We start from the raw sequence: 12274 nt of genomic DNA, 5'->3' as shown, positions 1-12274 counted from the left end.
CTCTTGAGACCAAAGCAAATCCTAGGTAATTAAAAATAATTATTTTTTAGCTTTTTATTTTAGTTTTTATGTTTGTTTTACCTTTTATGTTCCTTCTTAGATGCTACCTAAAGTTCATTTTAAACAAAGCAATCAAACTTTGATTACTGTAAAGACTCACATACTTACTTGAAAATGCAAACCAAAGAATTAGTGATAGTATCTCATTTCTCCCATCAGAACCTTTTCTAAATCAATTTGTAATTTCTTCTATGGCAGCTAAGACTCATCAAAGCAAAACTGTGGTCTCTCAGATGTAGTGATTGTTTTACTTCCAACACGTGTCCTGTCATTCTCATGAAAAATGAATATTAAAAAATGGATGTTAACAAAGCAAACAACTAGTCTAAGCAGGTAAAAATAATAAGGATGGTCAGCATGGCAAGAAAACAACCACTGAGTGCTGTCAGATACACTAGATTAAACATAGAAATGGGGCAGGTGCGGTGCCTCAGGCCTGTAATCCCAGCAGTTTGGGAGGCTGAGGTAGGCGGATCACCTGAGGTCAGGAGTTTGAGACCAGCCTGGCCAATGTGGAGAAACCTCATATCCACTAAAAATACAAAAATTAGCCAGGCGTGGTGATGGGTACCTCTCATCCCAGCTACTTGGGAGGCTGAGGCAAGAGAATCACTTGAACCCGGGAGGTGGAGGTTGCAGTGAGCCAAGATCACATCACTGCACTTCAGCCTGGCGACAGAGTGAAACTCCGTTTCAAAAAAAAATAAAATAAAATAAACATAGAAATTATATACATGAGTAAGTGCCATAAAATAAAGAATATCCCATGACACCAATGAAGCCAGTAAAGAAAGGTTTCAATCAACTTAAAAAGGGTATTTATCTGAAATAAACTGTTATATAAATAGCCCACACTTGTTTTTAAATGCTAGGCATCTTTCTACCTACTAAAAAGGAAGTTTTATATGGTTCAACCTAACATTTGACTGAGAAGCACCAAGCAGTCAAGAAAAGGAGTTCTGGCTTGCCCAGGCTCTTGGGCAAGTTGCTTAACTTGTCCACGCATCTCCTTCCTTTACCGAAATGAGGATGTATGGTAATTTTAATATCTACTGTATAGGGTTACTTATGTATTAAATGATATTCTACATACAATCTGTATGGGACTTAGCACACGTTAATGTTCAGTGATCAGCAAGTCTTTTTACAGTTATAATTTTCTTTTTCAAAATTATCAATGAGATAACTGATCTAGTCAAGATACAGTCTACTTGTTTCATTTCTTTTTCAACAAAGTTGTTAGATATATGCACATGTGTGCCAACACTTGGCTGTTGTTCAAAGATCTTGTTAGTAGTGTGTGTATAGCTGAACACCAGGTGAATTTGAGAATTATGAACTCTTAGAGACGTGACAGATGAAAACTCTACTCACTTTGCAGTATTCCCTCGTGATCAATAGTTTTATAAAGTGCCCTCGGCTCATTTACTACCAATGTGACCTTGGGTGAGTCAGCCTCTTTGTGCCTCAGTTCCTCACCTATAAGTTGGGAGGAATGGCCGGGCGTGGTGACTCATACCTGTAATCCCAGCCTTTGGGAGGCTAAGTGGGGTGGGTCACTTGAGGTCAGGAGTTCCAGACCAGCCTGGCTAACATGGTGAAATCCATCTCTACTAAAAATACAAAAATTAGCCGAGCATGGTGGTGCATGCCTGTAGTCCCAGCTACTTGGGAGGCTGTGGCACAAGAATTGCTTGAACAAAGAAGGCAGAGGTTGCAGTGAGCCAGGACCACACCACTGCACCCCAGCCTAGGTGACAGAGTGAGAGTCTATCTCAAAATAGAAAATAAATAAATAAATAAATAAATAAATAAATAAATAAATAAATAAATTGAGAGAAGTAACAGTGCCTACCCCATAGAGTTCTTGTGAGGCTTAAATGAGTGACTACATTCAAAAGACTCAACAAGTTAAGCTGCGGTTACTTTTAGCATCAGTATTAATATAAACAACTAAATCACATGGCAAATGGAACTTGTTTTCTTTCCCCATGGTATCAGGCAGATTCACCAATGCTAGTTTACCTTTATACCATTATACCCAGGAGTACAGAGCTGGCTACAGGCATATTTTCAGAATTTTAGCATTCTCCAACCATGAGAAATGAATATCCACTACTCGGTATTGGTTTCAAATGCTTTTTTTTTTTTTTTTTCCAGTTCTGAGCCTTATTCATCTTTGGTATCTAATCTTGTCCTTGCTTGTGAAGTATTCAGGGAAGAACATATTTGAAACCGAACAAACTTCCCAATTCACTAGTAACATCCAATTCAAGTCCTACTGCTTGTGAGCAAAAAGTTGAATATAATAACATAATAAATGATTATTTTTACTTTCTCTGAAGATCTTATACAAAGAGTATTTCTAAGAAACACTTAATCTGTACCAAATAATATGGAGGCTTAGCTGGTCCACAAACTTTGGGAACAGGCCACTTGGCTAAAGGAAAGACAATATAGAGTGCTAGACGGAAGCTTGGGAAGAACCCCTTGCCTTTATATCAGTCATCCCATTCCAGCCCATTGTTAGCTGCAGTTGGAGATAGAGGCAGCATTGCAAGTACAGGCAGCCTGGTGTCCATTGAGAAGTTCTTAGTTTGTTTCTGTAAGATGTATTCAAGATGGCCTCATGAATCCCATCTGTTAGAGCCCACTCAGTGGAAAGTGAATGCTTAAAATGTAGTTTACAGTAAGCAAATGTTAGAGCGTTTCAATTTGCCTCAAAACTGCCGGGGGTGGTATTTGATTAAATAAACTCAATGGCTTAAGTACTTAAATTGGATTTGAGATGTGCATTATAAATGTCACTTGCAAAGCATTTTCCAGACTTTCATAGTTCAGTTAGTACATCCATTTTCCAGCCTTTGGTTTTGCCCTGAAGAGACTGTATTTTTACCTCGCAGAAGGAGAAATGTGCTTACTGTTGAGCACCAAACCCTTTCCTTAGTCCGTGGCTTAATTGTTTCTAAAAATTGTCAATGCCGCAGGCAACAATCATGTCGGGGAGCACGATGAGTTTGAATCATGAGGCTCCAACACCTCGCAGTCAGCTGGGGCGACAGGCCAGCTTCCAGGAGCGCAGCAGCTCGCGGCCGCACTACAGCCAAACAACTCGGAGCAACACCCTGCCTTCAGATGTGGGTAGGAAGTCAGTAACCCTGAGAAAAATGAAACAAGAAATAAAGGAGATCATGTCTCCAACTCCTGTGGAGCTGCACAAGGTCAGTAAGCTTTCTCTTCTTTCCCTAGGGTCGAATTTGGCAGCCATTCTGCATAGCATGTATGCCCAGATGTAAGCATGGCAATGGTATCCTCCTATGGGCTCAGCCAAGCAAAGAAGCTTAAAAACAGATCTTCAGAGACTTTGTTCTTAAAATATAATCTCTGGGAGGTTATCCTGAAAAGCAGGGAAAACTGGCTTTCAAGCAATGTATTTATCAAAAATGTATTTATGGTGGCTGGGTGTGGTGACACATGCCTATAATCCCAGCACTTTGGGAGGCCGAGGCGGGCGGATCACTTGAGGTCAGGAGTTCAACACCAGCCTGGCCAACATGGTGAAACCCTGTCTCTACTAAAAATACAAAAATTAGCCAGGCGTGATGGCAGGCACCTGTAATCCCAGCTACTTGGGAGGCTGAGGCAGGAGAATCACTTGAACCCGGGATGCAGAGGTTGCAGTGAGCCAAGATTGTGCCACTGCACTGCAGCCTCGGTGACAGAGCGACATTCTGTCCCAAAAAAAAAAAAATTATTTATGGCCATAATCTTCTTACAAAAATTTGAAGCTCCAATGTCACATGGAGCTTGCACAATTAGTCTATTATTCCAATCTCATTGGAAGGGGAAAGGATTTTCTAAATGTCATACACTCATAGCTTCACAGAAAAAGGGGTTCAGGTTCAATTCAGGGAGGCTTAATCTTTCATTACAGACTTATAGTAGAGGATTATGTTGTTCAGGAGACATGGAGTTCTCTCCAAGATGTGTTAGATGGTCTTGGGCCAGGATAAGGCAAGCCCTGGCTATGTTCTGTCTCTGATTGTCATAGTTGCCTCACTTTGCTACATGGAACAAAACCCACTCTTGCACACAAAGCTGAATTCAAGATTTGCTGGCAGGGTTAGCCAAGGCATATGTAAGTAACAGTGTTTGTGGAACCCTGGGCCAAGGAGAGCAATGGAGGTCTAGTTTTCTTTTCTAGGGTAAGTGCTTTATTTTTTGTTAATATATAAGGATGTATAAAATGGTAACAATCTCATGCCATCTTTCTTGAGAACTAAGACATTTTTTGTGGTTAATAATCTATTAGCTAGACATTCGTTACCTTATCCAGAAGAGCAAATAAATGTCAGATTCAGAGGAGGCAATAGGCTAGCTACTTGCTTTTTTCCTCTAAAGACCTCAATTTCCCTAGCCACCTTATTAAACCTAGCTATTTGTTTTGCAACTGACAAGGATATTGTGAGAGAAAGGATAGTATGGGAAGTTGGGATCTCAACTTTGTGTTCCAATCCTGGGTTTGTTCTTTCACAACTCACTCCTCCATTCATTAAATACCCATACTGTGCATTAATTCACTCAAAGAATGTATTACAACTCCCCAGGGAGTACAGAATCTAATGAGGAGACTGCCTGGGAAACAGTGGGAAGATAATGGCATCAGTCCAATGACAGAGGCAAGCCTGGGCAGCCTTGAGGGTGGGCCCTAACCCACTATCAAGGGACAGAAAAGACTTCCTAGGAGTAGATGTTGACTATGCAGAGGAAGGTAGAGGATAGGTGCGCATTCCAAGCACAGAAAAAAGCAGGTGCAAAGGGGTGCCAAAGATTGTGGTGCACTGAGGGAGAGGATGCAAATATTCTAACATGACCAGAGTCTAGAATTGGAAGCTTATGTGTTAGGAGGAATTACAGACTAAGAGAAAAAGCAAAGACATTTCTGACATGTTAGGATGATGACCCAGATTTAGGCCCCAGCCACAAGTTAGCTTGTTTATCCAGTTACCTTAAATTGATGTGTCTGATGGGTAAGTCACATATCCTAATATACTAATTGACATACACCATTAGGCTGTAAGAAGTCCAATGGTGATTAAATTGCAGAAACCACGTATTCGGTCCTAAGTCTGCTGTACCAAGAAGACGGCTGGCACCTGCGGGTTCCCTCAGGTACCTGTGAACACTGACTGTACAGTTCCCTCTTCTGTACAGTTCCCTCTTCTGTACAGTTCTGTTCCCCAGAGAAACAGGAGCCTGCTTGATAACCCACCTTCCTTCACCCCAAAGAGAATCCATATCAACACGTACTGAGTGCCTAGCAAGTGCTATCTACTTTACATTCTCAGCCCCCACTTATACAGGATAGACAAATAGCAAGTATAAAACAGTAATTTTTTTCCTCTGGAGTGAAACAGTTACCTCCAAGGAAGAAGATTATTGATAGCGCAGGAATACAAAAGACCTATTTTCTCATTCCTCCTTCACTGAAAGCATTTAGCAAAGATAATGACAATGAATTGGATGTGCAAGTGTTGTTATAGCCAAGGTTTAAAATGGCTCTGCTAAAAAAAAAAAAAAAAAAAAAAAAGTTGTTAAAAAGAAAAAAAAGTATCATCCACATCCACTTACTGGCATAATGAGTGGCTGTGGATGGACTTGTTGGAACATTTGTGTGGCAGTGTGTGAACTGTAAGACCCTGAGATCACAGACATGCATGAGTCAAATTGACCTTATAAGTAAGATGCTTCTTTTCTCCTTCACTTCTGTCATTTTCTCTACATGGTGACAATACATACATGTCCCATGAAGCTTCACTTTTTTTTCTGAATTGATCCCCAACAAAATAAGACTAAAAAATAAGTGGTGTCCTAGACATTGTAAGCCCCCTAAAATGACCTAGTTAAGCGAAGATGTAGCTGAGATGCCCGGGGCCAGATACTATGGAATTATTGGAGTGATTTATGCTCACATCTTGGGTATCTGTTCTTTTTTAAGGAATTCACTTACTCTGATAGACCATCCAGGATGTTTGTTAGTAGGCACACCCTCCAGTTTTGAAGTGCTGGAGAGGAGATATGGTCATTACAAAAGCTACTTAGAGCAAAGAGTGGTAATTGCGCGTGTGTTGAATGTGGGTGTCTTTTGAACACTGAAAGACTACCTGATGTCATGAAAAGGCACAGTGACTTGTTAAAGGAATGGAGCCCTCTTCCCCTGGGGTACTACTAGCCTGTATTAAACCTTTGTGAACATTAGGGAAAGGTACTCTTTTGTGGTGGTGGTGGCATGGATAAGGGAGCTAGGGAATGAGAAAAACACCTTCCTTAAGTTGAAGATAACCCAAGCCAGAGCGCACAGCTGGTTTTGAGTCCCCTGAGCCTCCTTGGTACTCTTTTCCAAATGGACCTAGTGGAGGAATTCCCAAGGGGCTGAAAAGACCAGAGTGGGGAAGCTGGGAGAGATGAATAGCACACCAGGCTAAACATGCTTGGCGTTATTTTCCTGGTGCTATCTTTCTGGTGGCTCTTTCTTACATGGTTAGGCTGTATACAGGAGAACAAGTGGTTGGCCTGTTCATATCTAGACCAGCACCTGTGAAACCTTATTATTTTCACTATAAGTTGGATCAAGATAATATGAACGAATGGACAAGGATCTGTGCCATTGCTGGGAGGAAAAATAGCTAAAAACACTACAGCTCCTGCAGGTGGGTTACTAACATCATCTCCATACAGAAAGAATAATGCATTGGCTCACCTTCCAGCTTCTGAGGTCTCAACCTACTCTCCACAGTTTGCCCCTCGTTTTCTGCCCATTCCTTCCTGCCACTTTTCTTCCTCCAGACCTTAGGAAGGTCCCCAGGTCAGAATCTAAGGGGTTTTCACTCACTTCTCATCATCTGCTGCATCTGAGGCTCCACTGGGATCTTGGCAAGCCTTCCTTCAAGTTGTCCATATTCATTCCTGAAGCTGAAAAGCCAGTTGTCATGCCTGACGCTGGAGAACAAAGAAACACAGTCTTACATCTTCTTTGTGAACATGGGAGGGAAGTGGAGCTGGAGTGATTTGGAACTCCATGTGGGGATGGAGAAAATGATAAATGGGTCACAGGGAAGTGATCTTCATGTCCTTTTAGGCCACTGTTTCTCCAACTTTCTCAGCTGGGATGCACAGTCTGAAATATATTGTACCTCACAATTCACTACATATGTATACCCACACTCATATATGTGAATGAATCTAAAAATTGACTGCACAGTATACACTGACACTTTTCTGTTTTTTCTTCTGTTTCTTTTCAAATGCTAATCTCAATAAGCTGACTTCAAGACTTATTAGTAGGTGTCAACCAATAGTCTGAGGATTAAAGCCTTAGACAGTAGTTTGGAGTGTGAACCCCTGATGACCTTTTCCATGGAGTGCTTGTTAAAATAAGGGTTTCTAAGCCCAGCCCAGACTTACTGCGTCAGCACTTTCAGGGAGCGTGGGCCAAGAATCTACAATTTAGCAACCTTTTCAGTGGATTCTTTTGCAGAATAGAAATTGAGAATCAGTCCCTCAGGTTTTGCTAACTGGAAGTGATAACTATTTCAGTGAAATCATAGGCAACAGCTGGGTGGCAGGGTACAAAGGAAATAAGGCTGCATCTAAGTAAGGCCCTGGAGCTTCTTCATTTTATCTTTCAAATGAATTCTGGTTTGTACTACAGCTTATCACAGATTCTCTCTCTTCGCAGATAAGGGGCCTGTGATCTCAGCTACTGTTCATTGATAACCCTTCTTTCCCTTCTGAAGCTTAAATATCCTTTGGTGTCCACTTAATCTGTTTCTGAAATGAGTTCTAGCCTCACTTCTTTGCACACCTTAAGGCAGAACGATTTTTTATAGATGGAAAGTTCTCCACGTGCGGAGCATTTGGACTTTTATAAAATTCATATTGAGACTGGGTACAGTGGCTCACACCTATAATCCCAGTACTTTGGGAGGCCAGTGCAAGAGGATCGCTTGAGCCCACAAGTTAGAGGCCAGCCTGGGCAATGTAGCAAGACCCTATATCTACGAAAAATGAAAAAATTAGCCGGGCATGGTGGCTTGCACCTGTAGTCTAAACTGCTGAAGAGGCTGAGGCGAGAGGATCACTTGAGCCTGGAAGGTCAAGGCTTCGGTGAGCTGTGATTGAGCCAGTTCACTCAAGCCTGGGTGACAGAGCAAGACTCCCTCTCTTTAAAAAACAAAAACAAAAATCATATGGACATTTCCTTTTGCTTTGTCATTCATGCTTTTCAATAAAATTATACTTCTTAATTGTATGCAGCCATTTTTATCTTCTTACAGAAATGCTTTTAAAAAATGTTGCAGCATCTGCTTTTATTTGTGGCTGCTGGTGGCATGACACTTGGACGTTTCAGTCACTCACAAGTAACCTCTTTATTTTTCACAGCTGCTTTTGCTACCATCACCTTTTCCCCCCGCCAAGTTCAGTTTGCATTTTGAACATTTTTGAGTTTTCCGAGAGGGGAGCTTTGCTCTGCTTGATATGATAAAGTTGTTTTGCTCCTTAGAAGGAGTGTCATTTTCAATGTTTATAATACCAGCTTCTTTTGCAATATCTCTCTGAGTCAGGAACAGGCTGAGCCCTCGGAGGAAATATGAAATGGAAATATGTATCTTATTCTTGCACATGCTTCTTTCTTCACAAATATTTGGAGTCAGCTCTTAAGATCAGATGAATCCTCATGCCAGGCTTCAACTTTCTCCAAATACCCAGTGTAGAATTGTGTACTGTGGAAATCACTAGAAGCTAAAAGTAACACATTGAATATATAAACTTTTTGTTTTTGTCTACCACCCTTTGCTAAATCTGCTTCTCTTTCTTCAGGCAAGGAATGATAAACTAGAGAGAACATAGACTTCCTAGTCAGGCAGACCTCGCTTGCCATGCATTAGCCATGCCACTTCCATGAGCTACAGTTTCCTCATCAAAGAGGGAGCAGGGTCACTTGTTATCAGAAGAGGGAGACTTCACAAGATAGCATTTTTTTCTGGTAAAGTCACCATCATTCCATCTTGCCTCAACCTTACAGGGTCAGAAACTCACACAATGAGCCTTCTTCAGCATCCCAGACTTCAACAAGATCCAGATGGCTGCCATAAAGCCACCCTAGACATAAGGCTGTATACCAGAATGAGAATCCATTCACAAAGAGAAGTGGATGTGTATCTAGTGACCAGTCACTTATCAGTTTGACCAGCAAATTCTCTCCCTGTAGAACCAGGGACAGCAACAGAACATTATCAGGGGAACCTAGAACTGTGGAACAAGGGTTGGAGTTTGGCTTGTATGCTTTAAATAAATAATGGCATCCAGCCCTGACCATCCTCAAAATGTATCATTTCCATTAGCTTCCCTTCTCTATGATTCTGTCAAGACACACATTTTAAATGTAAAAACATAATCTTTTTTGGGAGGGAGGTGAGGGATGAAGTCTGGCTTTGTTGCCCAGGCTGGAGTGCAGTGGCACCATCTCGGCTCACTGCAACCTCTGCCTCCCAGGTTCAAGCGATTCTCCTGCCTCAGCCTCCCGAGTTGCTGGGATTACAGGTATGCACCACCATGCCCGGGTAATTTTTTGTATTTTTAGTAGAGGCAGGGTTTCACCATGTTGACCAGGCTGGCCTCAAACTCCCAACCTCAGATGATCTGCCTTCCTTGGCCTCCGAAAGTGCTGGAATTACAGGCATGAGCCACCATCCCCGCCCAAAAACCATAATCATTAAAGTTTTATTTTATTTTAAATAGTCACATAATAATTATATACATCTATGGAGTACAAAGGGATATCTTGATACATGTATACATTGTAGAATCTATACATGAGTAATTAGCATATTCATGACCTCTGTAAGAGAAAATGACTGACTTGTCTCAGTCATTTTTACTTTGCCAAGGTTAAGGACACGCCCTGGGGAAAAAGGGACACATACCACAGGAAAAATCTGCGATCTGTGCTTTTTCCAGAGAGGGTCCGTGGGCTTCAATATTTAAAGGAAAAAGAGTAAAGAAAAAAAGAGAGGGAGAGGGTGGATAAAAGACGGAAGCTGTTGCATTCTTTTGAGCCTTTTGATTAGCTTCACTGAATAAATAATGGCATCCAGCCCTGACCATCCTCATTTCATTTTTCATGTGAAAGGAGTGGTCCATTATGCATTTATCTGGAGCTCAGCGAATCTGCATTTTTACATAAGATAAAATAATTATAGAGTGTAGGTAGGGAGGAGTCAGATACGCATTTTTCTCAGGTGAGCAGAAGGATGACTTTGAGTTCTGTCCTTTGTCCCATATTTGTGAAGATAAACGGTTAATTTACTTTGTTGGGGTGAAATTCAATTGAACTGCTTTAAAGATCTCAGGGCCCACCAGGAATTTCCTTGTGGGCAAAATATGAGAAAGGTATGCAGCTATCTATGTAGGAACAAAATGGGAAGGAGGTTTGTGGGACCCAGTGCCCATCTTCACTCTTTCCTTTGGCTTACTGAGTTTGAGGTCCTGAGATTTTATTTTCCTTTTTTTCTTTTTTTGAGATGGAGTCTTGCTGTGTCACCCAGACTGGAGTGCAGTGGTGCAATCTTGGCTCACAGCAACCTCCACCTCCTGGGTTCAAGCGATTCTCCTGCCTCAGCCTCCCAAGCAGCTGGGATTACAGGTGCATGCCACCATGCCTGACTAATTTTTGTATTTTTAGTGGAGATGAGGTTTCACCATGTTGGCCAAGCTGGTCTCAGACTGGCTGGTCTCGAATTCCTGACCTCATGATCCACCTTCCTTGGCCTCCCAAAGTGCTGGGATTATAAGCATGAGCCACCATGCCCACCACATTTAAAATTTTCTCTTTTAGCGATTTTGAAATATACATTATTATTAACTGTAGTCAACTTGCAGTTTAGTGGATCACCGGAACTTATTCCTGCCAGCTAACCAACTTTGTACCCATTGACCAATGTCTCCTCTTTACCCCAGCCTCTAGTAACCACCATTCTACTTTTTGCTTCTACGAGTTCAACTTTTTCAGATTCCACACATAAGCAAGATCATACAGTATTTGTCTTTCTGTGCCTGGCTTATTTCTTTTAACATAATGTCCTCTAAGGTTCATCCACATTGTCACAAATGACAGAATTTCCTGAAAAACACAATTCTTTTTTTTTTTTTTATACTTTAGGTTTTAGGGTACCAGTTGATTCTGCACCCATTAATCATCATTACATTAGGTATATTCATGTCTCTTCCCTCCCCCACCCCACAAATCCCCGGGAGTCCATGAGTTCTCATTGTTCAATTCCCACCTATGAGTGAGAACATGCGGTGTTTGGTTTTTGGTCCTTGCGATAGTTTACTGAGAATGATGTTTTCCAGTTTCATCCATGTCCCTATAAAGGACACGAACTCATCATTTTTTATGGCTGCATAGTATTCCATGGTGTATATGTGCCACATTTTCTTAATCCAGTGTATTGTTGTTGGACATTTGGGTTGGTTCCAAGTCTTTGCTATTGTGAATAGTGCCGCAATAAACATACGTGTGCATGTGTCTTTATAGCAGCATGATTTATACTCCTTTGGGTATATACCCAGTAATGGGTCTTATTCTAGATCCCTGGAGGAACCCACACTGACTTCACAAGGTTGATTATATCCCACCAAATGTAAAATGTTCGATTCTCAGTTTCCTGATTTTTTAATGATGGCCATTCTAACTGGTGTGAGATGGTATCTCACTGTGGTTTTGATTTGCATTTCTCTGATGGCCAGTGATGATGAGCATTTCTTCATGTGTTTTTTGGCTGCATAAATGTCTTCTTTTGAGAAGTGTCTGTTCATGTCCTTTGCCCACTTTTTGATGGGGTTGTTTGTTTTTTTCTTGTAAATTTGTTTGAGTTCATTGTAGATTCTGGATATCAGCCCTTTGTCAGATGAGTAGGTTGCAAAAATTTTCTCCCATTCTGTAGGTTGCCTGTTCACTCTGATGGTAGTTTCTTTTGCTGTGCAGAAGCTCTTTAGTTTAATGAGATCCCATTTGTCAATTTTGGCTTTTGTTGCCATTGCTTTTGGTGTTTTAGACATGAAGTCCTTGCCCATGCCTATGTCCTGAATGGTATTGCCTAGGTTTTCTTCTAGGGTTTTTATGGTTTTAGGTCTAACATTTAAGTCTTTA

At 41.2% G+C, this 12274-nt stretch overlaps 1 protein-coding gene across 7 annotated transcripts in view; it reads left to right on the top strand.

Moving 5' to 3' along the window:
• The window catches only part of GRIP1 (glutamate receptor interacting protein 1), a 715306-nt gene that overhangs the window by 679421 nt on the left and 23611 nt on the right, over nucleotides 1-12274 (top strand). For all 7 annotated transcript variants that reach the window (XM_058426061.1, XM_058426059.1, XM_058426058.1 and 4 more), the window contains one exon: nucleotides 3048-3281. In XM_058426061.1, coding sequence (XP_058282044.1) covers nucleotides 3048-3281 — 234 coding nt within the window. The remainder of the gene's footprint in view (nucleotides 1-3047; nucleotides 3282-12274) is intronic.

This window comes from Hylobates moloch, unplaced genomic scaffold (assembly GCF_009828535.3).
Source record: "Hylobates moloch isolate HMO894 unplaced genomic scaffold, HMol_V3 SCAFFOLD_12, whole genome shotgun sequence".
NCBI classification, from domain to species: domain Eukaryota; kingdom Metazoa; phylum Chordata; class Mammalia; order Primates; family Hylobatidae; genus Hylobates; species Hylobates moloch.
The sequence above is the reverse complement of the archived record's forward strand: the minus strand, read 5'-3'. Positions and strand labels throughout refer to the sequence as shown.